The sequence below is a fragment of the Syngnathus scovelli genome, chromosome 11 (assembly GCF_024217435.2).
Source record: "Syngnathus scovelli strain Florida chromosome 11, RoL_Ssco_1.2, whole genome shotgun sequence".
Taxonomy (NCBI): Eukaryota; Metazoa; Chordata; class Actinopteri; order Syngnathiformes; family Syngnathidae; genus Syngnathus; species Syngnathus scovelli.
Window position 1 is genome coordinate 607,511 of NC_090857.1, and position 25,292 is coordinate 632,802.

Genomic DNA, 25,292 nt, shown 5'->3' on the forward strand with positions numbered 1-25,292 from the left:
AATTTTTTTGTACTTGCTTGTTAACAATGCATATTTCATAATTCATTCAAGTAAAAGAAGTCAATTGCTCTTTGGTCATTGGGTACGTTTGAACATGATGAGTCATCATTTCATATAATATCATAATTTAAATATAAAAGAACTGATGACTATCTGAGGACAGTAATGTGGACAAGCAGCTTTCACTTCCGTCTTGTTCTTAATTGCTCTTCACACAGGCTGAACTCAGCTCAGCTCGGCTCAGCTCAGCCGACTGACCTCCCTGCCGACCCTCTTGGAACAAATTTGGCCGACATGTTGATCAGATCATCATGTTACTGCAGCGCAGCCAAACAAGCTCACAATGAAAAATGCCTCTACATTTCCTTCGTTTCACAAACATTGTTTGAAACAAAAAGCTCTTATCAGACCTGTGTATTATGGAACGTGTTAATTGGACACCCAAAAAATACATGTATTGTGCATCTCGCCGCTGCTGTTAAAACAAGATAAGAACCCGCATGAGCAAATCAGACAGAACTATTGTTTCGAAAGGTGTTTTTCGATTTCTGCTCGTGCTAAATCATACCGTTGCTGATATGACTAACCTGACCGACCGACCGACTGACCGAGGTGGGCGTCATTCATCAATCGGGACACTTTTTCAACCTTCTCTTTTCCAACTTTGTCGTGATCTCGATGCCTTATTGAGCCAGAATACATGTTCAGTGGCAGGAGTATACGCCATTTAAAAAAAAGGGGGGGGGGGGACACAAAGAGAAAACAAAAGCTCAATCGCAGCAGCAGCAGCAGCAACAACAAGTCCTAATAATCCAGTGCATGCTTTTGACAGAAACAAAAGGAAGGAAAAGCAATAACAAAAGACAATAATGGGCCCAACACAAATAACAGCAACAACCCCAGCTCGCTCACAAGTGCTTTTGAAGGGGAACAGCAGTAGTAATTGGAGCCCATCATCAGCTGGAGCTCCGGCCAGCACCGCCGTTTGTCATACCTTGAACATTTTGTGTAAAGTGTCGTGACTCGTCGGTGGCTCCATGAAGTTGCTGATCCTTTATGCTTTGTCCTTTTCTTATTTCATTGTGTCATAAGCCTGATTCCGTAACTTGCTAGGCACTTGCCATATAGGCTTGGAATAAATTGTTGCATATCATTAATCACGAAGAACAAAACATTATTAGAAGTCATTTGAGCAAATTTGTTATTATTGTTGTAAAATGCGCTTTATAAATAACGTTGCATTGCATTGCATTGCATTGCATTGCAATGTATTGTATTGTATTGTATTGTATTGTATTGTATTGTATTGTATTGTATTGTGTTGTATTTGATTTTTTGATTTTGCACCTTCTGTGTATACGAATAGCAATAGACTTGAAAGAATTGAAAACAAATTTTCAAAGGAATACAGTTTCTGAGTCATGTAAATAATGTCCTTTTTTGACAAAGTGGTGACAGAAACAGTATAACTATTATGATGTTGGCTTGTTTCCTCCAGCAAAGGTTAAGAAAATAATGAGTCACACTGTGGCAAGTCAGACTGTCTACTTTGAATCAAATGACCAAATATGTTTGTTTAATTCTTTGTGGTGCTTTTAATGCCTGCTGTCAACTCAGCCAGCAATACCACATAGAGAACACCCCCAAAAAATCACATCATACTACTACACAAAACACAACAAAACCAATGTTATTCAGTGAATCTAATGCCCGACACCCCATTGATATACAGTACGCACATTAGGTAGCTTTTGCAAATGAGGCTATGCAATATGAACAATATAATTTTCCAACTTGTTGAATTGATGCCAGACAAAGAGAGCGTGTGTGCGTGTGTGTGTGTGTTGCCCTATTCAAGGGCACCATGACAGTTGCTTAGAAGCAAATTTTTTTCATTCATTGCAGGATTCAAACCTTGACTTTTAGAGACAACGACAAGTCATTCTGGACGGAATGTTCCAAGCAACAAAACCACACGAAGGGGAAGCCTCTCCACAGCCCACCCACACTAACGGTGCAATAAGAGCATGTTACAATGCTAACACACGCTCAATATTTATAAACAAGCTTCTGCCATAAACCACAACAGGAGCAGTGAAATAACCATTTGTCTTTCTGGTCTTGGCCGCTTGTGCATTTTAGCTCAAACCTTTTAGAAAGTGGAAGAATATTGCCATAGGGCATGTTACTGACTCTTTCAAGCACGCAATGAATATCATATCCTGTCCGCCAATGGGACAGGAAACAGACCGTCGCTGCGTTCGTTGTCTGCCCGGCCGACTCTGCCAGGGCCACGGGTCAGGTTTGTCAGGTGAAGGTCAAGCAGGTGAGACAGACAAGGGAACAAAGAGTTTACAACACGCGCACACACACACGCGCACACGCGCACACACACACACACACGCACACGCACACACACACAGCCTGCCCCCTTCCCCATCCCGTCTGCCTTCCCCATTTCACTGAACAATCACCAACAGGAACAGGAACGGGAAGTGATGCAGAAAGGAGGTTCAGCTAACTCGGGCACAATTCCTTTGGACGGACGGACGGACAGACGGACGGACGGGTCCATGAGCCAAGTAAAGGTGGGAAAGACAGGTGTGGCCATTAGACTGAAAACAAGATGTATTAGGAGTGGTGCTGGTCAAATATTTACATATACTATTTAAATATTTGATTTGATTCTAAAAGGGATACTGATCATAAAACTGATACTGGTCTTGTTTTAGAATGTCTGAAAAAGAATAACATCAATCTACGTCTATAGTACAATATATTCAGAACAGCATAGGTCCCAAGGGCAACATGAGTACCCGATGTAGGTCTCCTAAGTTTTTCCAAACATTTGGCAAGAATCAACTCATGTCATTATGACATGATCCCATTCAACTGCGGCTTTGCTTATAGAAAAGACGTACGCACCAACACGGCGGCAAGGGTTGGTTCATAACTTTTGAATCTTCCGATTTCGTCCTGCTTCGGGTGGGGCAATTAATAGCACGCTTCTCTTTGATGACATAATGGACAATTGTGCCTGCCCATAATGACGATGATTACGTGCCACGATGGCTGTAAAGGCACCACCCTGTGCATGTTCAAACCTGCTTCCTTGTTTTTTGGCTCCAGGGCTAGTGTCACCTTTTCCGAGGCTTCTTTGAGAATGTGAGCTTTTTGTGTGGCATTGAGAGTCAGTCAGCCATCCATAGCAGCCCTCCTAGCACAAAGCCAAGCATCTGGCGCTTGACAACCATGCCCGATGAGGGACGCGAGCTTCCATAAGCTGCTGCTGCTGCTGCTGCTGCTGCTGCAGAAAGCCTGAAAGGAGACACCATGGCCTCTGCCACTGAGGCTCCTTGCTTCTTTTCTTTCTTCGCACTTGCAGACTCTTGTCTGTCCTCGCTAGCTTATTTCTATCACAGTGTTGCTTTTGAGAACCGTGTGTGTGTGTGTGTGTGTTTTAGGCCTGTGTTGTAAGTTATTAATCAACTCCACTCATGGATGACCTCCCTGACACAGTTCACCCAAATGTGAGGTCTGCATCTACAAAAACAAGAACAGTGACAACTTAACTTGATGATGCTGGCGTGGCTCTGCTGATTTTTTTTTTGTCCAGAATTGCCAACTAAATTTTAAATGATATGTGCGTGTGTGCGTGCGTGTGCTGCAGCACTGACAGGCCAGCATGCTGCTTTGCTTTAAATAGTAGTTACAGCAAGCATGTGGTTTTATATGATAACGTTATTGCAATAATTCCAACGACAATACAATACAATACAATACAATACAATGCAATACAATACAATACAATACAATACAATACAATACAATACAATACAATACAATACAATACAATACAATACATCATTGTTTATACAGCACTTTCACAACAGCTGTCGCTGTAAAGCAAGAATGGGAAAGAATTCCCTTTCAAAGCTTCAACAATCGTTTATTGAATGTTGTTTCAAGAAAAGATGATGTAACACGTGACCCTGTTCCAACTTTTTTGGAACGTGTTGCAGCCCAAAAATTCTGTTAGTGATTATTTGCTAAAAAACAATCAAGTTGATCCGTTTGAACGTGAAATACCTTGTCCCTGTAGTGTGTTCTATTGAATCTAGTTTGAAAATCATTGCATTCTGTGCTTATTTACATTGAACACAAGATCCCAACTTAATTGGAATTGGGCGTGTACAACCAATGTACAAATTGAAAACAAACTTTCCATTTCCTCCTAAATGAGTAGCCAGCCTATCACCCATTCATCAATGCCAGGCAGGCTTATTATACATTTTGGAAAGATCTGTTGCTATTTCAGAATCTGAGAGTATTGACTGAAACATACTATGTGTGCATAGAAAATAAACTAAGCAACGATTTTTATTCAAAACCTGGGGGTCCTGCTCGTTAAAACGTTTTACTAGGACGGAACTTTATCATGCAGCTTTCTTTATTGGGTTAAATGTAGTACTGACCTCCTACAAGGAGTGGCGCTGTTGTGAAACTGAGCTGTCCTTCGCTAACCAACGGAAGTTCAAGCCCGCCATTGACCACAACGCGTGTGATTCGAACAAGGAGCAAGGCCAGTATTCTTCATCTAACTACTGTTGGTAACGCTGTGGAAGAATGGCGTACCGAGGCCAAGGACAGAAGGTTCAGAAGGTTATGGTTCAGCCCATTGTATCCTTTCCCCTTCTTTTTTTTTTTGCAGAATGACACGGAACTCCCTCTTGTTTTAGCTTTAGCAATTAAGCTAACGCTTTGGCGGGCGACAGCCGACGTTAGCCATTCTATTATTTTGCTGCAGATTTAAAGGTGGATGGCCTCAGAACCGGTATTGTTGTTAAAACATTCAGCTTTTGTAGTGTATTTGGTATACATTCGTGTCTTGTAGAATTTCGGATTGCTGACAACTAAAATTGTATGCTTAAATAAATTCGTCTAGTTTTATGTATCCAAATTTAATGTAGTGCAAAAATGCTAATCGGTACATGTTAACTTGAACGTCACTGAGTAGATAGCTTGTTCACAAAATGAAATACATGTTTTGAATATACTCCATTGTTCTGCTCTCTGTGATTAATTTGTATCACTCTACTAGTCAATAAATTCTTTGACCACAACAATCAGAACTTAATCTTCAGATATCTCCAAAATGTAAGTATTCAACCGTTTTCTTGCTCGTCTGTTGATGGTTTGTGTGAGATTACAATTTGTTTTCATTCATTCACAGCGCTCAAGGATCCAGGTGTGGTTGTATGAGCAGGTCAACATCAGAATAGAGGGCTGTATCATTGTAAGTGCCCCTTCCAACTTTATATACTGCTGCAAGAATTAGGGCTCTGTAATATTAAAAAGATATTGTGTTTGTTATCTGGAAGGGAAATGATTTTGAGTCATAGTTAAAATGTTATGTTTATTGTTCATAATCACAGTAATGAAATGCTATTTGAAAATGTTTTTCCAAAAATTGGAAAGAATAGTCGCATATAATCAAGCTTCAACTGTATTTGTAATGGCCAATATTTCCGTTCTTAAAATAAAGTACCAATGTACATTGGGTTTTATTTAAAATGTGGAAGAAATGCAACAGTTGCCAACAAAGGATTCTATTTTTGTCTGCAGTTTTTGAATGTTCTTTTTGATATGTTTAGGGTTTTGATGAGTACATGAACTTGGTTCTTGAGGATTCTGAGGAGGTCCATATGAAGACAAGGAACAGGAAGCCACTGGGTAAGAGGTTACTTTATTGTCTTAAGGGGGTATCTCATTAAGGGATGAAGGTTTGCATATGTATGCACTTGCAAACCTTCACAGCTCAGTGAGATATCTATATATATTTTTTAACGTATATAAATGTTTCTTGGATTCTTTTTTTTTTTTCTTTCTCTATCAGGGTAGGGAAGTATTAACCATATCCGAAATACAATATGATGTAATTATTGCAATGTGTGTTTGGTCAATCATTTCATCGTGTGTTCCTGCTCAGCAGTGCAGCGTCATCGTCCGTTTAGCTCACAATGCTGTGTTCCGCTGAAACGGGCGAAAAGTATTGCATATATCACCTCGCTTTACTTTTTTGATCCACATCTGTCTATCTATCTATCTTTCTTTCTTTCTGCCTCTTCTAGGAAGGATCATGTTGAAAGGAGATAACATTACCTTGCTGCAGAGTGTGTCCAAGTGACATCAGCAAACCCCAACCATTCATGATGAATAACAAATGTTTTTGTTTCCTTTGTTTTAAACCTTTATTGTTTATGGAAATTGTCCATGTCTACAACAAATGTTCATTTTGAAAATAAAGTTTTTCTTTGTCATAATTATCTTGGAATTTTTAGATGTACCCTAATAATTTGGGTCATTGGGTTAGATTGCCATCTTGTGGCAGACAACCGCAATGCATCGAGTATGTAGGTCAACCCACTAGCTGAGCAGCAAATCCAGTCCAAACAAATTTGTATGAATTGCATTGTGATTATTTTGTTGCTGCTCTAAAATGGATGATTTTATATTAACGGGGGGCGGTTGTGGTCATAAAGGTGCTATTTGGACTTGAATGTATACACCTTTTTCTACAACTCCGGGGTTTTTTTTTTTCCAATGTTGGTCAACTGGCAGATAATAGTTAAAATTATCTGACCTGTTTTATTTATGATTAGGATCATTATTATTTTTTTTTTTTATATAAGTAGAATGTCCAAAGTGGAGTCCCCCAAAATTGAATACGGCTTTCTTTCGCACTAGTGCAGTGCGTGTCCCTGTTCGGTTGCCTGGGAAGCCCCTAGTACTGAGTAGAGCTGCCAACGCCCGACGCAAAAACACCATTGGGAGATACGGTAAGGAAAAAGTCACCAATGTAGACATATTTGACTCTTTCCTTTCATTAACTTGATATTGTTTGAATTATTGTGTTTGCGTGAAATGATTAAACGGTGGGAAATATCAGATGCATCGCTTTGAGATTAGCCCGTTGCTTTTGCTAGCAAGCTAATTTGCGTGACCACTCGCTAGCGAAGTAAGACGCTTTAAGACATCCGTTTTGCCTTTCAACTTCTGCAACAGCATTATAACGACTGGACGCGATTTTAGGTGTGCTTGAATATGTCGTGTCAATTATTTTTAAATATTGACAGGAAACCGGCCATTTGCACAGAAGCCTATGAAGCCGTTTTATCAGCCGACGCTACCCTAGGGTGTCGTCATTGTGAAACGTTAGAAAGATTTCATTGGCAAAATTGCAGAAACAGGCCGTTGAAATGATAGTAATCGGTTAATCAGTGCGATGCTTCTTCGATTGTATGTATGTATATCAGCCGATGGGGAAGTGAAGTGGGGGTGGGGGCAGATTGAGGCCACACAAGCTTCTGAAGCTAAACTAAGCTAAGCTAACCGTCGGTTCGTCGTAAACATGGGACATACTGTTTCTTCCCCAAGTACGCCACAGATTGCATTTGGTGCACATTTCTATTCTTTGAGTAGGGATTATTTAGTAGCATAACATTGAGAACTCAAAACCTTAGAATAGTCTGCTTTCAGGGTACTTGGTTGCGTATAGAATAGCTATATAAAAATGCAAAATGAGTCCAGTCTTAGTTCTGGGGCTCGGTACTCTTCCCAAATGGTGTTTGCTCTGGCATGCGCTGATGCACATTACGCACTGCCTTCAGTTTGTTGCTATTCCAATTGCACATTCATTGTTTGTTTTTGCTCTTCTAGGCATTGAATGATTCGTGAAGAATGCAGACCATCAAGTGTGTTGTAGTTGGGGATGGTGCAGTCGGTAAAACCTGCCTGCTCATCTCGTACACCACAAACAAATTTCCCTCTGAATATGTCCCGACAGTAAGTATTAGGGAATATGAAAAGTCAATGATTGAATTAACAACACCCGATCAAAATTCTGCTTGATCATAACAGTTTATTTCTTGGTGAATCTGTGCTTGTAAAGTATGCATATACCTTAGGATGTGGGAAACAAATGGGTCAATTTCTTTCTCCCCCCCCCATGTTTGTTTTGTAGGTGTTTGATAATTATGCTGTGACTGTAATGATTGGAGGCGAGCCCTACACACTGGGCTTATTTGATACCGCAGGTATGCATTGAAATCATATTTGTTCATCCAGAGAATTTACATTTCTTTCTTTCATTTGTATTTGGAAACAGTCTAGTGCAATGTGTAAGGCGTGTTGCAAGAGTCGCATATTATCTGGGTACATGTCAAATTTGTAACGATGGTAGCTGCTCAGTCAGCTGTTTAGTTAGCTCGGTAGCAAAGGTCAGGAAAGTAATGCATACAGTACAGTACATCAATGAACACAATCATTATGAGTGCCATTTTCCTGTTTCCTGTGTGTGGTTCACTCAAACGGCTTCACACAAATGTAGTCCAATATTGGGTCCCGCAAGTCTCCATACCAACCTCTGAAAATATACATACATACATATTTGATGTGCTTTTTCCAGGTCAGGAAGACTATGACAGGTTAAGACCTCTGAGTTATCCCCAGACAGACGTGTTCCTTGTGTGTTTCTCCGTTGTGTCCCCCTCATCATTTGAAAACGTAAAAGAAAAGGCAAGTTCCTTCCGCCGCCGCCGTCTTATGGCTATTTTGAGCATGTGTCAACCTTAATTAGCGAAGAATATCTTGTTCATACGACAAAAAGAGCCATCCAGTTTAACGTCCGGATGGGATCGAAATGACATTTTGTGTTGCCAGCTAGATCAACAATTACCTTTGTGTATGCAGTGGGTTCCAGAGATCACACACCATTGTCCAAAGACCCCCTTCCTGCTAGTCGGCACCCAGATTGATTTACGAGATGACCCCTCAACTATAGAGAAGCTGGCAAAGAACAAGCAAAAACCTATTACTCCGGAGACAGCAGAGAAGCTTGCGAGAGACCTCAAGGCTGTGAAATATGTGGAGTGCTCAGCCCTCACACAGGTAATGTATTCTTGATACCTACGTACACTTTTCAACATTCATAATCCACACCTAGCAAGAAAATGGAGGGGGAAAAAAAGTGCATGTCTAAATCCCAGCCCAGCGTTTGCACACAGTGCCCGAATCGCTTTTTCTTGCATTCTGATCCCCCCCTTCGCCGTTTTTATTGAAATAGAATCAGTACTCCTCTCTTGAGGTTTTGCCAAATTTTATTGACGACAACAACAACAACAAAGATTCGTAAATATGTTTTTTATCCCCACATTAAGCAGTTAGAATTAAAAGTATGCTCACAAGCTTTAAAGGACAGTGGCTTGAAAATATAACATAGCCTATGACTGTTGTCACACTTGTTTCCATGGGACCTTTTCATTGTGTACTTGGTATCAATGAGTAGAGGGATTAGATCTGGTCTTTGGATCTGAGCTATTACTAATCTGATATATGCACAACCTACTTCCACGTTGAGCAAAAGCTGCAAAAGCATTTCCTCCTCACTGCAGCCAACAGCAGAATAGACTAAACTTTAGAGATCCCCAATGTGTTTTTTTAGCCACCAAAGATGACGATAGCTGATGTTCAGACTTTGTCCCTGTGTACATGTATCATATTTAAAGGGTTAACCAAAAAAAAATCAATTTGAACAAAACAATCGGTTTCAGATCAAAATGCGAGTGCATCAAATCAAACGGAGCCGTCATCAAGATAATGCAATGCATCATGGGCACTGGAGTATAGGAAAATACAAACTTCAACTTAGCTGGTAACAAAACAACTGAGAAGGCCTGAAAAAATCAAACTTTTACATTACAAGTGGTGAAATATGCATTCAAACATGGTAATTGAGCAGCAGAGAGAGAGAGAGAGAGAGAGAGAGAGAGAGTTTGGTTTGGAGTGAGTGAGTGAGTGAGTGAGTGAGTGAGTGAGTGAGTGAGTGAGTGAGTGAGTGAGTGAGTGAGTGAGTGAGTGAGTGAGTGAGTGAGGAAAGTTCTGAGTGATCCAAACTTTGGGTCTTTGGAAAAAAAAAAAAAAAAAGATTGCCAACACTGTTAAAATGTTGCTGCTCAAATGACGCCTTTGATTTGCAAAACTGCTCCACAAGGGGGGGAAAAAAAAAATCTAGTCTTGAGCACAAAATTTCTATTGGCACGACCTTTGTCAGTATGCCTCTTTACTGCATTTGAAACACAGAGTATTTGTGGAAATGTACATGGATATTGTCAATATTTGGTTTGAAGTTATTCCTGAAATTGACTTCACTACTGGACAACTGGATCCTTGTTGGCGGTTTCTTGGGTTTATCTTATGTCTTGGCCTCCTTCAAGGAAGAAAACAAATATTTGACACCCCCCAACTCTCCTCTGTGACTATAAAATGGATGGATCATTTGCCTATAAAGTTGTGCTAAGTACACCTCTGCATAGCATAGTATCCTAATGAGCATGTTCCATGGGGTGAAGGCATGGTGCCGCACCCCCCCATTTTGAGAAGGACGCTTTTTCTACTCGCACATCTTCTGGTGGTATAGTTTAAGAAGGAAAGGCCCAGTGGTATTGTGATTTCCAACAACCTCACTCCAACAATACAGCGACATGCATTTTGGCCCTGCCACACTCCTTCCTTCCCTCCCTCCCTCCCTCCTTCCCTCTCTCCTTCCTTCCCTCCCTCCCTCCCTCCCTCCCTCCCTCCTTTCTTCCTTCCTTCCTATCACCATTTGCAAAGTTGCTGATGTAATTTCCTTTTTCCTGTAGTCCTCATCTTTGAATGAGTCGTGGGTAGTAAAGTTCAAGTCTTTTGGTTTGTGCATGTACCTAAGTGAACCGTTGCCTCGCCTCCAATTGCTTCTTTTGTCATGTTCATCCTGCCTGTCCTGTCTTTCCACACCTTTGTGTGCTAACTGAGCTATTGTTGTCTTCCCTCTCTTGCCACTGTAGCGAGGGCTGAAGAATGTATTTGATGAAGCTATCCTAGCCGCCCTAGAACCTCCTGAGCTGCAGAGACAAAGAAAATGCTGCATATTTTAAACAATGTGCAAGTGCTACCACTTATGTTGACTGCTAATTGTAGGAATTTCTCCTCTAGAAACGTCTTTCAACCCATTTGCATCTTCATATTTACTGCCCAGTTCAAAGGCTGTATTGACAATGCTTCACTGCTAATGGTCATTCTTTCTGTCTTTCACTGGTTTATGTTACAAAACTTGAGTACGGACGGCCGCTTCATTCGCAGTAGCAAGGGGACTGTTAGCGGCAGCTTGACCACTCTAAATTCAACTAAAACGGGACACATGTCAAATCCCAAACGTACTCAGCCCACTCTTGTAAACGGGCCTGGCTGTAGTTTCCGCTACTGGTACTGAGGGCTAAATCAAGTCACAGCGCCACTTGTGTTTCTGCAACACTCAGCATGTATGTACCGTTGCTTTTATGAGAGAGAGACTAGCAGAATATGTTAGCAGCCAAATTTGACCAGATGTTGATTCTTTTTGACAAGAGCTATCATCGGCCCATTGAATCGTCAGAACGATTCAAAGTTATTAAAGTGAACGTATAGCAGGAATTTCCCCTTAGTAGTTGACACAATGGCGTTGTGGACGAAACTTGCCATGACTTTGCACTTGATAGAATCCTTGAAAAATGTAAGAAAGACGAAAAAAATCCTATCTGGAGCGCAAGAGGACGTTATGTCATTTTTTTCTTCAGTACAAGAGCCTACTCTTAAATGACATGCACGCTATCATATTGATCTGGTCATTTATGTGTTTCCTTTTTACTTGTTTTAAACACAAGGGCAAAACAATGTGACCTCGAGAGGTAACCAACATTCCCCGTCTGTAACTGGTGACATTAAAATAGTACGGTCGCAACAAAGCAAAGGCATGAGGCACTCAACACTGAGCACAATCTATCATTATGTGTGGATGTTAGCGTTTTGCAACAGAAAAGTATACACGACTCAGAATTGGGCCGCAAAAACACCCAACTGTGGCGTCCATCATGGGTTCCAAAATATCTGTTAACATCAAAAGCCAAGAGAAAGAAAGTGCTTAGGACACAAGGCACATTTGCTGCAAACAGGCGCTGGAAGCAAAGGGATAGGAGTGCAAATTCAAGCAAGGCAGAACCCATTTCTGCATGATCAAACTATTGACAACGAACGAACGAATGGATGGATGGATGGATGGATGGATGGATGGATGGATGGATGGATGGATGGATGGATGGATGGATGGATGGATGGATGGATGGATGGATGGATGGAGTTCATCAAAGAGAGCTATTGTTTAAATGGTCCAAAACCTGATTTCAGCCTCTCGTCCTTATTGTAAGCAGACTGATGATAAGAAGACATTTGCAAACATCACCTTTTACTTTGGCAAACAACAGACAGGTTAGGTGCAAAATAAAATGTGATCCTATTAATAATCAATAGCATAGTCAGTTCTAAAAATATTTGATAGTGACAGCCCCAGTCAGAATGACAACGACGACGTATTTCACCAGCATGTATAACAAAATGTGCAATAGCACAAAGCACTGATTGTATATTGTATCGATCAGTAAATGAATAGACACCTATTTAGATACTCAATTAATCGTGTGATTTCAGCCTCTCCGAGGTAAGTGTCGTGTTGAATTAAAACAGGACGTTTGTAGAGCCCTGTCTTGATTTTGGAACACATTGATGGACATCTTTCCCTTTTTCACTTACGTTCCAGACCAAACCAAACCAGTAACTGTCTCATTAAAAAAGTACATATATGTAGTTGCGTTAAAAAAGATCTATTTTCAGTCATAGTACGAATAACTTGTAACTGACATCCAATGAATGATCCAATTGTTGGATCGAATAATCAACTACAAATTTTCAACAATGACAGCCCTACTTGTATTTATTATATCCTATCTAATTCACATGTCACTTTACATTATTATTGTTGTCATTATTAATATGTTATAGCAGTGGGATATTATGGTATTCCGGAAACAAATATAGCTAATCCAACCTATTGATAGAAACCTCAAAATGACTTCTTTTGATTGTTATGGCCCAGACAGAAAAACGGAAGAATGCAAAGAAAGCGTTGACAGTCCAAAACAGTGACACGATGTCCATGCCATGGTGAATGTATGTAAACGTTTGACCGGGACCATATGAAACTATTCTGCAAACCTTTGCATTGCTTTTTGTTGTAACGTAAAGATGTTATTACAGTTGTGTGGAACGAAAAAAAAAAACAACAACAACCCAACATATAATAAAATACAAATGATCTACACTTTCTTCTGCGCCCATCTTTTTCTGGAGTTTCCCAAAACATAATAAATCAAATCTTCTCACGGCGCGTCTAATGGTGTCAAGTATCTGTTTATGGTGCAAATGGAATTGAACTTGAATTCCATACATGGCGAATCAACAAGCGGAAGGAAGATGGTTCGACGGTCTGTGATGGCGTTACTTGGCCAAAATATAACACATGCTGGTTTTTTCACCCCCCCCCCCCTCCACTTTCTTGTGTTCAATTTGATTTACCCTGTTTGTGCTGACACGGTCGGTCATGAAAAGAAAAGTTGGCTCAACAAATCCAACATTGCTTTGCTGTCTGTTGTCACCTTTCTTCAAATGTTTTTGAGATGGCTTTTTTGAGGGAACACCCTTTTCACTGAGTCACCTTATTGTCATTTAGTTTAGAAAAAATGCCACTTCATTTTCCTTTGTTTGTCCTCTGCATGTTTGCACTTCCCCCTTATTTAGCCTGTGTATTTGTTTTTGTTCACAGAAAGGCCTAAAGAATGTGTTTGATGAGGCGATATTGGCTGCATTGGAGCCCCCAGAGCCCAAGAAGAAGCGCAAATGTGTGCTGCTATGAAAAGCCCATCTTTTTCAAAGCATACATGTCTAACACGTACTTTTGCATAATACATATTGCCCACCCCCCGCCCGCCCGCCCGCCCACCCACATTTCCATGACTCTGCTAAGGCTGATAGACCTCCAAAGGCACGACTAGAACGATTCCAGCCGACCCAAGTTTAACTGTCTTTGCAATAAGAAGCTTCACCCCTAAGTGGTCTGATTTGGGGGTCGCAGCTTATGCAGGCTTTGCACACACACTGATGGGGATTCAGATAGCCAGCTTACGTACGTGTAGAATTATTGAGCTTCAATAGATTTGTACAAATGCAATCAGTGTTGTGGCCTGATCTCTCGCACTCGCTATTCTATTAAATGCCCTGCCCAAGCGTGTTCCCGTAGTTGTCTTCAGCCATGGTGGAGTCCCGCCCCCAGCCAGCCCTTCCTAATTGTCTCGGCACCGCCAGAAAAAAATGCTCTCCTCGGTATTCCCTTTGCGGTTACTGGTTGTTTTGTTTTTGTTTGCCAACATAACACCCCCCACCCCCCCCCCCCCCCCCAACACTTGATAGTTTGACTAATATTTATTACTTGTTCCACACATTTAACCACTAAAGGAACTGTCAGCACTGCAGTTGGTAGTCCGCTCCGAAGTTGAATTCAACAATGTTATCTCACATTACTCATTTTATTTATCTTGAGTTGTTTACGGCGACTGGTTGAAATCTGAAATATTGCCACATGAATTTGCCCTTAAATGCAGGGAACTTGAACAGTGTTATGAAACGTGCTCCTCATGCATTTTAGAGTGCAGCGAGAGCTTTCGCCCGTGGCGGGCGCTGTAAGTGTCACCTCACACTTGAAATGAAATCCTCCCTCCCTCCCTCCCTCCCTCCCTCCCTCCCGCAAGACGAACAAAAACGAGAGGTTCTTTCCGCCAACTCCAGCCTTTGAGATGCAGCTTGCTGAGTGTCTGCTTCCAATGTTAGCTCACTTACCTTCCTTCCTTCCTTCCTTCCTTCCTTCTGGTGTGCCGTTTGCTAGTTTGTCTCCGACATTCCAAAACACAAACATGTGAATTTAATTGAAGACTCTAAATTGCCCGCCCGCCCGCAAGATGAATGAATGCGTGTGTGAATAGTGGCATGTAGTCAGTCCGGAGTCGGATGAGCTTAACGCAAAATGGATGATGCTCAACCCTCTAAACTGGCCGTGAGATGGCAGTCGTTCCATTTTTAGCCCGATATTTTCTTTTCACCGCTTTTGTTAATAGCACACATTTTGTCTACCATCCATCCATCCATCCATCCCCTCCCTCCCTATTGTTTCACTTCTAAATAATATAAACATTATACCTGCCATTCCATAAGCAAGAAAAGACTGCTTGGTTTTGCCCAGTAACACCTTTTCGGGCAGAGAGACTGTTTGATTAGGTCGGTGGCTTCGAGTTGGGTTGAAATGCATACAGCCCATGTCAGTATCATTACTATAACCTGTTGTTTTGGTGAAAAACCAAATGCTTTTGTCAAAGGTCTTTATTCTTTGTATGATGCATTCTTAAAATTATTAAACTTATACCTTAATTGCCTTTACCACTTTCACTGTCACTCATTGTTGTTACAAAACGCCTCAGTCATTGAAGAGCTTTGAATTTGCTCAGTAGGCCCAGTTCAAGCTTTAACAGACCACAAGGTGGCACTGTTTGGCCCAAAACAACCATTCATACCTGAGGCCTATGCTCTGTTTTTCTGCACGAGCCAGTGGGTGAATGACAGATAGTGTACAGATAGTGTATCGCTCAACCGAAGTGGATTTTTCGGGTTATTTATCGACGGTAGCCTAGCAAGCCAAAGCCGCTTTCGTTGCGCACCAAAGAAATGGGTCAGGACAACCCGCCCTCGAACTGCGCAATCTCATTTGGTTTTTTTTGCTGTGACTGAGTATTGTTTGTGAGCAACGTCTTCAATCCCGGCCGGGGTCTGGATGTATGCCGATTCAAATGACGCCATAATTAACAAGGTCACGAGGACATGTGGTCAGAAAGTGGCAATAGTGCGTGCATGCATGCAGCCGTGTTGAAAGAACAACATCCTCCCGGTGACCTCACTCGCTCTTTCACGGCTCATTCTTCTATTCGACATTTCGTAGTGGACCATTAAAGCCGGAGCAAGTAAGTGGCATTAGGACGGCTTTCAGGCCCGCTGTCTCAAGAAGAAAGTTTCCTGGGAAGACAGTCCAATGAGCGCTAATGTGATGGGCTTCCTGTGCCTCGCTCGCTCGCTCGCAGCCTGCAGATTGCTTTACTATCGACGTCCAACAGAAAGCATTAGTTTGGGGGATACCTCGCTCTGTTGGCTGATCATCTGTGCGGGTGGGAAGAGGAAAATACTGTACTTTGGCCCATGGACAACGTTTTCCGCCAATATGCCTGCTCAGCAGAGTTGAGCCAAATGAATACATTTAGGCATATAAAAAAAAAAAATCTTTTTTTTGGGGGGGGGTGCATCCAGGTTCGATTGGCTCTTCCTGTCATTCCTTAATCACGTCAAGCATCTTATTGAATTTCCACGCTTTCTCACACGACGCTAAATGTTTTGTATGGATTTTCATCAGAGGCGATGGAGTGAGAGCTCTTGTTAGCAAACTTTCTGAGGGATGAAGAAGAACCCGAGGGTTAGCTGAGAGTGAGCCTACAAGTGACAATGCACAATCAATGGCCAGTGTACAAGAGGACAATGGCCAGGCCAGGCCAGGCCAGGCCAGGCCTTCCTTCAATTCTTTTTTCTCCTCCTTTAAAGCACACTTGAGTTTTGTGTATTCTTTCCATCACATCCCTGATGCACCCAACCGGCTAGCTTCAGTGAAGGCTTTTTGAAAGGAGAAATTCCCCTTTCATTTTGTAGCATAGAGTCATCTGTTGTAGTGTCTTGTGTTGATTTTGCTCTTTTACTGCAGCGAATAAGTGTGATTTTTGGCCTCCTGGTACCTCCCCTAGCTCTTCTGCCTTTATGTGCTTCGACTGTTGTCAGCAACCCTCTGAGGGCAAGCATAACAACAATGTGGCCAGCGATGAAAACAAGTTTGAGTCCCCTGCCCTCTAGCGCAGCTTGACTTTTCAGAGCGCACGTCCTCCCTCGTGCTGTCGAATGTGTAGAGGCCGTCGGTTGCTTGGTGTTCCTCACCTCGCAAATCTCTCCTCCGGCTCAAACTCCGCAGGACCGGCCGAAAGGAAACCTCAACCTCGGAACCGCAAGCGTTCACCCACCCCTCACCCTTGTGTTTATATTTCCATGATGAGTCCAACCTGTCCAATCAGAGCACCGACTGGCCTTGAACTGAAACCGTATACATTTTAACCATCCGAGGAAGCCAGCGGGAGGGAGCGCAGGCAGCTGCGTTAATTGCATACGCCCGGCCGGCCCTTGTAGTGTACCGAGTCCAATGCATTTAGCGTTTCTAATTGGGGCGGAATTTCTGTGTTTATGTTGGCGCTGGTCGCCAGAGATGGACCCCTCCAGACAGTCACACTAAAGCACCGTGGAGGAAGAAACCCAAACTCGAGTCCTTTGAGCCGCAGCCGGGAGGAAAGCGAGAAAAAGCCGTTTACGCTCGCTCATTGTTTTTAGCATTGAGATGGAAAACCTCCATGCAGCTTTAACCGTCAATTCATGTGACGTGTCAAAAGCGAGGTCAACTTGCTCAGTTGTTGCGAGCGTAGTACCTCTCGCCCCAGCGCTGTGCACCTCTTGCATAACATGAAATCCAAAACCATGGAAAAATTACAGCACATCGAAAACACACGCGCGCACACACACACACACACACACACACACACACACACACACACACACACACAGACGCGCAGTAATTGTTTTCTCTTCTCATTCCTTCTCCTGTTGTATGTTTACGCCCAATTGTGTCAGTTGGAACCGGCGGGTGCAGTCAATTGTTCTGTCCCGAGGAGCTTTGTTGTTAGGTACATTTTCACACTTGTGCCTTTGCCGTCAGGGAACTAAATGAGGACAATGAATGATTTTTATTTTCATTGGTACCCATCTGTGGTGGCGTACCAAAAGCCACCGATCCTATTACATTCTCCAAAAATCGCCATGACTGAGCATTTTTCTCATCCAACTGCTTTTTATATTCTCACGTATGAAGATGTAGCTGCTCCACTGATCATTATAGTATGTCTGCCCCCCCGTAAATTAAGTCGGCCGAATGGAAGACGAGACGGTAAAAATTATTCATAGTAGTAAAGTCAAGAAGTCGACTAATTGGTCCGACTCCATCACCCAGACTTAAGTTGCAGACTTTTTTTTCTTAATTTGTTCCACAACCTTGTCAGCAGCTGCTCTGCGAATTGTATACAACATTTATTAATTTACTGCAGACCCGCACAGGACTTTACAACTTTTATTGATTTATTTATTTTTTTTACACACAGACTGGTGAGATTTGTCCAGGTGGACCTTTTTTTTCTTTTTCTTTCCCCCAAGCATCAGCCAGTTTGCGATGCTCTTTTCCACTGCGGCGAAGCAGACGCAGCCCGCAGCCTCAAAGCCACTGACAGATAAATGGAGGCACAGTCACCATACATGAGTGCATGCTATATGCACGGAACAAATGTTTATTGGCTGGCAGCTGCAGACTCGCTCACATTTTGTTAGTGTGATTGGACAGCCGAAAGGTTCTGACAGCATGTTGGCATCCGCTGCTGTGGCCCCGGGTGACGGCGACATACCTGTGGCTGCCTTGTGTACTCGGCGGGGCACGTGGTGACCATTAAGCAAACACAGCAGCGGCAGCAGCAGCAGCAGCGGCAGCGGCAGAAGCAGCTGAAGCCTGGAAGAGGCAGCTTGTGCTTGTCGCTTGCCAGCTGCTGACTCACCCAACATGTCCTCAGCAACACTCGCAATCTACTTCACTACTCTCATTTTTGCTATTAATTAATTTGTGAGATTTTATTTTTTTTTTCTTCCATGGAGAGATAGCTCACAAGGTGTACTGGAAGCAAACGGTATCTATTTTGGTCAAAACACTTCCAAGGATCAGGAATTGTACTGGAGGCTCATGCAGATGAGCCACTGCGTTTCTACAGGGCCACCGCAACTAAAATATGGAGTCCCCATCAAGACAGAAAAAAAAAGCAACGATGACATTTTTGCTGGCAGTGGCAGCACTTCCAAATTGTTAAATTCGACTTGCCAATCACTGAGCGTATCGGTTATCAGCCGCCGGACTTTGAGAACCCTTTACTCATAAATCTCCTTTATTACCGTTGATGTTAAACACGGTGCTCAAAATTGTCATCATGAAGCCAAGAGTTTCCAGCAATATTTTCTCACTATTTGTTTTTTTTGTAGCTGTCACTATTTGAACGTTGTAGAGCTCACAGTCCCTCGTTGGTTTATCTTAAAGAGCATCTTTTAAAAATGACGCACGGAAAACTAGGCATCAGTCAGCAGCACATTTATTCAGCGGCCCGTTGATGTCTCTCCGAGGGCCCTTTGGAAGAGACACGTGTTTATCATCAGGCTGGTTGCGCCTGGCCTTGCATCAAATGTTCAGCAGCGTTCCTTCTGGGAAGTGAGGCAGGCCAGGCAGGCAGGCAGGCCCCACTTTACGGGGGTAGCGGCTCGCTTCAGCTGTAAATTGTCTTTTAAAAAGGAAGAGAAGGAAGGGGTTCATCACTTTTTCAATTGGATGGATTGAAATGAAAATGGATCACAAAGAAAAAAGGTGATATCATACATACTAAAGCGCACTATAAAGTTCCCGTGTATGAATATCAATAATGCTAAAATGGAGCAAGTCAAAAGTATTTGTTGTGAACAAGCCAAAATGACGAGCAAGGCCTCTTTTTGTAGGCTCGCACTGGGCTGCCTTTCCCACACCTTCCAGCCCAATTAAAGCTGATTTAAGGCTTCACCTGCGTGTCCATTGGCAAAGCCTCCCCTGGGGGCGTCGCGCCGAGTGTCAGTGATGCCTTGATGAGATAATGACACACACACACACAGCCATGGGTCTTAGCTGCAGTCACCACCTATGATTGGATGATTGTCTAAGATGGGACCTTGTCACCCTGACAGTCAGATCACTTTGAAGAATGAAGGGTGGTAATGATCATTTAACATGGCTCGGATAACTCCGGTTACAAATGGCACGCTTTGTATTTTCACATGCCGGATGATAACCCCGATGATTGACCCTGTGCATAGAAAATGGACAATGGCAATAGTTAGTATTGCAGGTGCACCTAAAGTTGCGACCAGTGAGTCCAGACAAACAATTGTCCATCAGCAGAAAAAAAATTGCTTCTGCTTTTTGTTTCCGTTGGTTGTTCAACTCAATCTATTGCCTTATTAAATGCGCCGGGATGCCAGCGGTTAATAAACATCAATCGCCCTTGGTTCGTTCACTCACTCACTCACTCACTCACTCACTCACTCACTCACTCTCTCTCGGGTCCCAGAAAAGTCGACGTGGGGAGCGACGCTAAGGTGGGCGGCCCGTCGAGGATCCCGAACCCTCTGACATTGGCGGCGAGCGGAATCGGCGGCTACCAGGCATCGGTCGCTTCCAATCATCGTCACGTCCCACTCTCCGGTTTCACCTCTTGGTGGAGCTCCCTCTGATTCTCATTAACTCGTGTGTTTTGCTCTTCTCCTTCTGCTGGAATGCAAAGGCTTCCTACCCTCGCAACTGCTCAAATCGGAGGGCAGGCGAGGGCAGGCAAGGGCAGGCGAGGGCCGATGTTTTTTTTTTTGTCTCTGTCTTGTTTTTGACGGTCAATTGACTTTGGGAATACAAGGGGAGTCAGTAAGAGCTCCCGAGCCCGCTTCTGTTGCTCTCATCTTCTACGATGCCTGCACGCCGAGTTTGGCTTGGCCGGCGTGGCCGCACTTGATGGTTTATGCATATTAAGCGGTGGCGGATGATGTGCCATGAGGTTCCTCTCGCACTCAATATGTCTGCGCGGTAGTGACAGCAAAGAGGTTCCCAGTCCCGCTTTTCCAAGTGTTTCGCTCCATGTCTTGAGATTGGAAACCAGGCCGTTTTCAAAGCGGGCCAACACCGCAGTTTGAGAAAAAGAAAAAGAAATAAAGCCGCTCCCCGAAAAAGGCGCTAACAGAGTTTGTTTTAATTGGCTTCTACTTTTCATTTAGACGTGTCATCAATTTTCCAGTCTTTTTTCCTGCACTTGCACCCATTACTGTCTTAGAATTTTCTTGTCTACTAAAGCATTTTTCAAGTTAATTACAATACCAGGCAACACAGTAGAGTGGTGGTTAGCATGTCGGCCTCAGTTGAGAAGATCTGCACAGGCCTTCCTTCATGGAATGGAGCGCTCTCCTCGGGCTTGCGTGGGTTTTTCTCCGGATTCCTTGCACATTCCAAAAATATATCGGTTCGATTCATCAGACTCTAAATTCGGTAAAGGCTCATTTGTCTATGTCCTATGATTAGCTGGTGACGATTGTGCTTATGCAATAGCACCTTTCTCTCGCCCATTGTCGGCTCGGATCGTCTTCAGCGCAACCCCGACTCTGAATTCGGACAAGAAGCTGTAAGAAATGGATGGATGGACGGATTTTTGTCCGGTCCAGGGCTAACCCTGCCTCCATAGCCAAGCATCAGCCTGGCTCTAGATCACACTGATGATGACATGTCAACTGGATGGATGGATGGATGGATGGATGGATGGATGGATGGATGGATGGATGGATGGATGGATGGATGGATGGATGGATGGATGGATGGATGGATGGATGGATGGATGGATGGATGGATGGATGGATGGATGGATGGATGGATGGATGGATGGATGGATGGATGGATGGATGGATGGATGGATGGATGGATGGATGGATGGATGGATGGATGGATGGATGGATGGATGGATGGATGGATGGATGGATGGATGGATGGATGGATGGATGGATGGATGGATGGATGGATGGATGGATGGATGGATGGATGGATGGATGGATGGATGGATGGATGGATGGATGGATGGATGGATGGATGGATGGATGGATGGATGGATGGATGGATGGATGGATGGATGGATGATTCAAGCCAAGTACATGGTTTAAACGGAGGTGTGTTGATTTGCCGGTCTGCAAAAACTGCCCTTGCCGTACACAGACGCTCAGAATCTTGCGTCGGCAGCGCATGTTCATCAATTAACGAGGCACTTATTAAAAAACAAACAACATCAGCTTCTCCTGAAAGGTCCAGTCAAAACAAGCGGCAAAGGCCGGCTTGTCCCGCTCGGCTCGGCTCGGCTCCGCTCCGCTCCTGCTAATCAAAGCCAGATGTCGAGCCCGAAAAGTATTTGTGCAGCCCCGTCCCCCTATTTCTGCAATGGCTGCCTCCCTACTTCTCTTCTCCCCCAGCTTCCCTCCCCTTTCCTGTCTGAGACGGCCGGTGTTGGGCGCTGGTGATTTGGCTCTCTTGTCTGCTCTGCTGGCTGTCCTGCTTTTTTTCTTCATCATTCCAGACCACCTCTCCCTCTTAAGCACTTTCCTGCTGCTGAGATTGTTTCCAGTCTCCTCGTTTTCATTGCGTTAAGCACACTCCAGTCTGGCATGATAAGATGCAAACAAGCATGTGATGTGATGTGATGTGATGTGATCCTGGTTTTGCCCTGCCTCTCATCCAAGGTCAGCTGTGAAAAGCCCAGTTTACCCGCCGGGTCCCTTGAAAATAGATGGTTGCTTGGACAAGACCAACGCAAAATACGCTCTTTAGAAAAGAAATGCTAGGGCTTACTGTGGAGAGTAAATTCGAAACTTTATTTCTTGCAGCCTTCGAACCTAACCCTAAATCAAATGATCTGGTCCTCTATGGTTCATTTTTTTGACTCTCACCAAAATGTCCCACATCAAACCATATGACTTGTAACTTCCCCTACTGGTCACCAAAAATGATTTTAGTTTCTTGACTAAATGATCAATAAGCCAAATAGTCTTAACAGTACCTACCAATGGATCTTTTGTATCTCCGCAATCAGCTTCCTGTCAACCTGCGCTGACCCGCTGCGCCGTGCCCAATCTCTGATGGTGAAACATTACACCTCCTGAGCATAGTAGTGCCTCTTGCGGAACCACTTCCACTCGGCCCGTTTGATGTCTAGCTTATTTTGTGAAAAGAAAAAAAAAAGAACACTCCACGGCCTGCTATGTCAAGCTAAGCGGACTAACTCTCTGTTTACTTTAGCACAAGCCGTGTCGCCTCAGTTCCACTCTCCGGAGAAGGCAATCTGGCAGCTGTCATCGGGCCACTCTGGGGCTTTTGGCGGAGTCGGGCCGAGTGAGCGAGCGAGCGAGGGAGCGAGGGCCAATGCTAATTTGCTTTTCCATCTTGAGGCTGAGAGAAAACACTTGCTTGAGATGCAAAACAAGCCAAGCCGAGCAGAGACTCGCCTCGGCTGGCCCGCCGCAACTTTTGGCCCATTTGAATGTGAGCCGTAAATAGCCCCCGGTGTTGTTGCTGCAGCTCGGGCGCACATCTCTCTCCATGGCTAAATGGCTCCTTGGAGAGCAACAATAAAAGTTCACGTGGCTGTGTGTTTGAAGCGGGACTTGTGACTGGCACTCATTTGCTGGCTCTTTGCCCCATTTGTACTTATATGGCCCATGTGTGGTATTATAAAATTAGCTGCCAGTTGATTTAATAGAAAGTTTGAAAGTTTAACAAGTCGGATTTGTTTACTGTGCAGATGCATGAAATGTTTCCCCCTGTTCTTTAGAAACATCGTTGCATTGGATTTGCATCGTTTAGAATGAATCACTATAGTTTGCTATCTCATACAGTATGTAGCTGATCTGTGTGATGTAGCAGCCCTTTTCACTGATTGATTTTCATGCATAAATATGAAAGGAAAATGGATATGACGCAGACGCTAAAAAAGGGGGGGCTTGCGGGCGGGCAGGCAGGCGGGCGGGCAGGCGGCCGGCCGCGCGTGAATGCTGCTTCACTGCCTCACCATGACTGCATGCAGAGATGGAGGAAGGGGCAAGACGATTCTTCAAAAAGGGCTTTGTGTGTGTGTGTGTCGGTGTCTTGGGGGGAGAGGGGGGGACAGTTGTGGGAAGGAAAAGACTCTCATTGCAAGGGATCAGCTTGTGTAAACATTCAGGTTAATGAAGCTCAGTGGGCCTAATCCTCAAGCCTCTTTCTCACTCTTCCTTCACCCCGGCCTCAAACCCCGCCGTCCCCCCCCCCCCCCCATCCTCAAGCGTAATCTCTTGCAGGAGTGGGCGCTGTCAATCAAAAGGACCTCAGGGAAGGGCACTGCGCATGTGAGTCCACGTGCAGTTATGGTTGTGTTGCGGAGAGGCCGCCTGCCCGCCGGCCGGCCGGCACCAACCACCAAAGTGGCCGAGCTACCTGGGCTGCTTCAAACCAGATGAAGCTCTGGATGCAGACACGGGCTTGAGGATAATCACCAACACATGGGAAGTGGAAAAGGGGATGAAAGTGATGGCAGTGGGGGCCCATAGTAAGCTTTGCAAACACTGACATCACACATTGGAGTGTGTTGTTCTGCTCTGCAACCTCTGCAACTGCATGTACTACGTATGTATGTTCTCACTCACTCACTGACTCACTGACTCACTGACTCACTGACTCACTGACTCACTGACTCACTCACTCACTCACTCACTCACTCACTCACTCACTCACTCACTCACTCACTCACTCACTCACTCACTCACTCACTCACTCACTCACTCACTCACTCACTCACTCACTCACTCACCTGACTTTGGTCCAACTGATGCCACATCCATCCATATGAATGGCCCTAGCTGAAAATCAATCCAGTCCTGCCAAAAGTCTTCAACATTTGATTTGAAGCCATCAATTGCGCAGCAGCTCAGCTCAGCTCAGCTCAGCTCATTAATAGCCAGCACTTGATGCATTCATGTCATGGCCGTAAATACAATCCTTCATTTGTTTGTTTTAAATGTGGCTTTAAACTTCCTTAATCTACCTTCTAAGTGAGAGCGCAGATATGTCCGGCTTGTCTTTGGGAGTTTTTCCAATGCTTCCAAGTGCACAGTAACCAGAGCTATGTTTTGGTTTGTCCTAAAAGCCTCCCGGTGTCGAAAAAGTTATAAAGCAGACAGGCGGGCTTTTGCTACCGCAGACGTTCATTTGTCTTTGTCATATAAAGGTAGAGCTGACCAACTCGGCGCTGAAACGCAAGAGCGGGCAGGTGATGAGGTCACGATGAGGTCCTGGATCGTTTTGGCTTTTTCACATTTTTTGGAGGTCGCAGTATTTACTTTTTGCAAAACCTGCAATGATAAATTCACTTCAGATTATTTTCTCCCCAAAATTAGGTGGATCGGGTTTGAAGTTTGACTTAGAGCATACTTTCAGCCATATTGTCAGTTTACACGATCGACATGGGCAATTCTACATCTTTTTAGGGAGCATGTCAACGATTTAGTATTTTTGCAATTCAGGGTCCCAA

General features: G+C 43.8%; 2 protein-coding genes and 1 long non-coding RNA gene across 4 annotated transcripts; 2 read left to right on the plus strand and 1 right to left on the minus strand.

The window, feature by feature from the left end:
- Positions 1-4,487: 4,487 nt before the first annotated feature.
- snrpe (small nuclear ribonucleoprotein polypeptide E) lies at positions 4,488-6,323 on the plus strand. Its single transcript, XM_049734946.2, has 5 exons — positions 4,488-4,680; positions 5,131-5,157; positions 5,234-5,296; positions 5,655-5,733; positions 6,132-6,323. The coding sequence occupies exons 1-5, from the start codon at positions 4,627-4,629 to the stop codon at positions 6,185-6,187; spliced, it is 279 nt and encodes a 92-aa protein (XP_049590903.1). The 5' UTR covers positions 4,488-4,626; the 3' UTR covers positions 6,188-6,323.
- A 357-nt stretch (positions 6,324-6,680) lies between these two features.
- LOC125977899 (cell division control protein 42 homolog) lies at positions 6,681-15,393 on the plus strand. 2 transcript variants are annotated; one of them, XM_049734945.2, is made up of 6 exons: positions 6,681-6,839; positions 7,720-7,845; positions 8,024-8,096; positions 8,468-8,577; positions 8,752-8,949; positions 10,884-13,228. In XM_049734945.2, the coding sequence occupies exons 2-6, from the start codon at positions 7,741-7,743 to the stop codon at positions 10,971-10,973; spliced, it is 576 nt and encodes a 191-aa protein (XP_049590902.1). In that variant the 5' UTR covers positions 6,681-6,839; positions 7,720-7,740; the 3' UTR covers positions 10,974-13,228. The 2 variants fall into 2 exon arrangements, with proteins under 2 accessions (XP_049590902.1, XP_049590901.1); XM_049734944.1 differs by lacking the exon at positions 10,884-13,228 and adding an exon at positions 13,730-15,393 and having other exon boundaries at positions 6,682-6,839.
- Positions 15,394-19,252: 3,859 nt separating this feature from the next.
- LOC137840773 (uncharacterized) lies at positions 19,253-23,305 on the minus strand. The gene is made up of 3 exons (XR_011087795.1): positions 22,792-23,305; positions 19,734-21,188; positions 19,253-19,460 (listed from the first exon to the last, which is right to left on the minus strand). It is a non-coding gene; the product is annotated as an uncharacterized lncRNA (long non-coding RNA).
- Positions 23,306-25,292: the final 1,987 nt, after the last annotated feature.

Excerpts from the sequence above, each read along its gene's own strand:
- snrpe (XM_049734946.2), top strand. The coding sequence starts at position 4,627 with ATGGCGTACCGAGGCCAAGGACAGAAGGTTCAGAAGGTTATGGTTCAG. Across the intron at positions 4,681-5,130 it reads AGGTTATGGTTCAGCCCATT|AACTTAATCTTCAGATATCT; the intron begins GTATCCTTTCCC and ends CACAACAATCAG. Across the intron at positions 5,158-5,233 it reads TCTTCAGATATCTCCAAAAT|CGCTCAAGGATCCAGGTGTG; the intron begins GTAAGTATTCAA and ends ATTCATTCACAG.
- LOC125977899 (XM_049734945.2), top strand. The coding sequence starts at position 7,741 with ATGCAGACCATCAAGTGTGTTGTAGTTGGGGATGGTGCAGTCGGTAAA. Across the intron at positions 7,846-8,023 it reads CCTCTGAATATGTCCCGACA|GTGTTTGATAATTATGCTGT; the intron begins GTAAGTATTAGG and ends TTTGTTTTGTAG. Across the intron at positions 8,950-10,883 it reads AGTGCTCAGCCCTCACACAG|CGAGGGCTGAAGAATGTATT; the intron begins GTAATGTATTCT and ends TTGCCACTGTAG.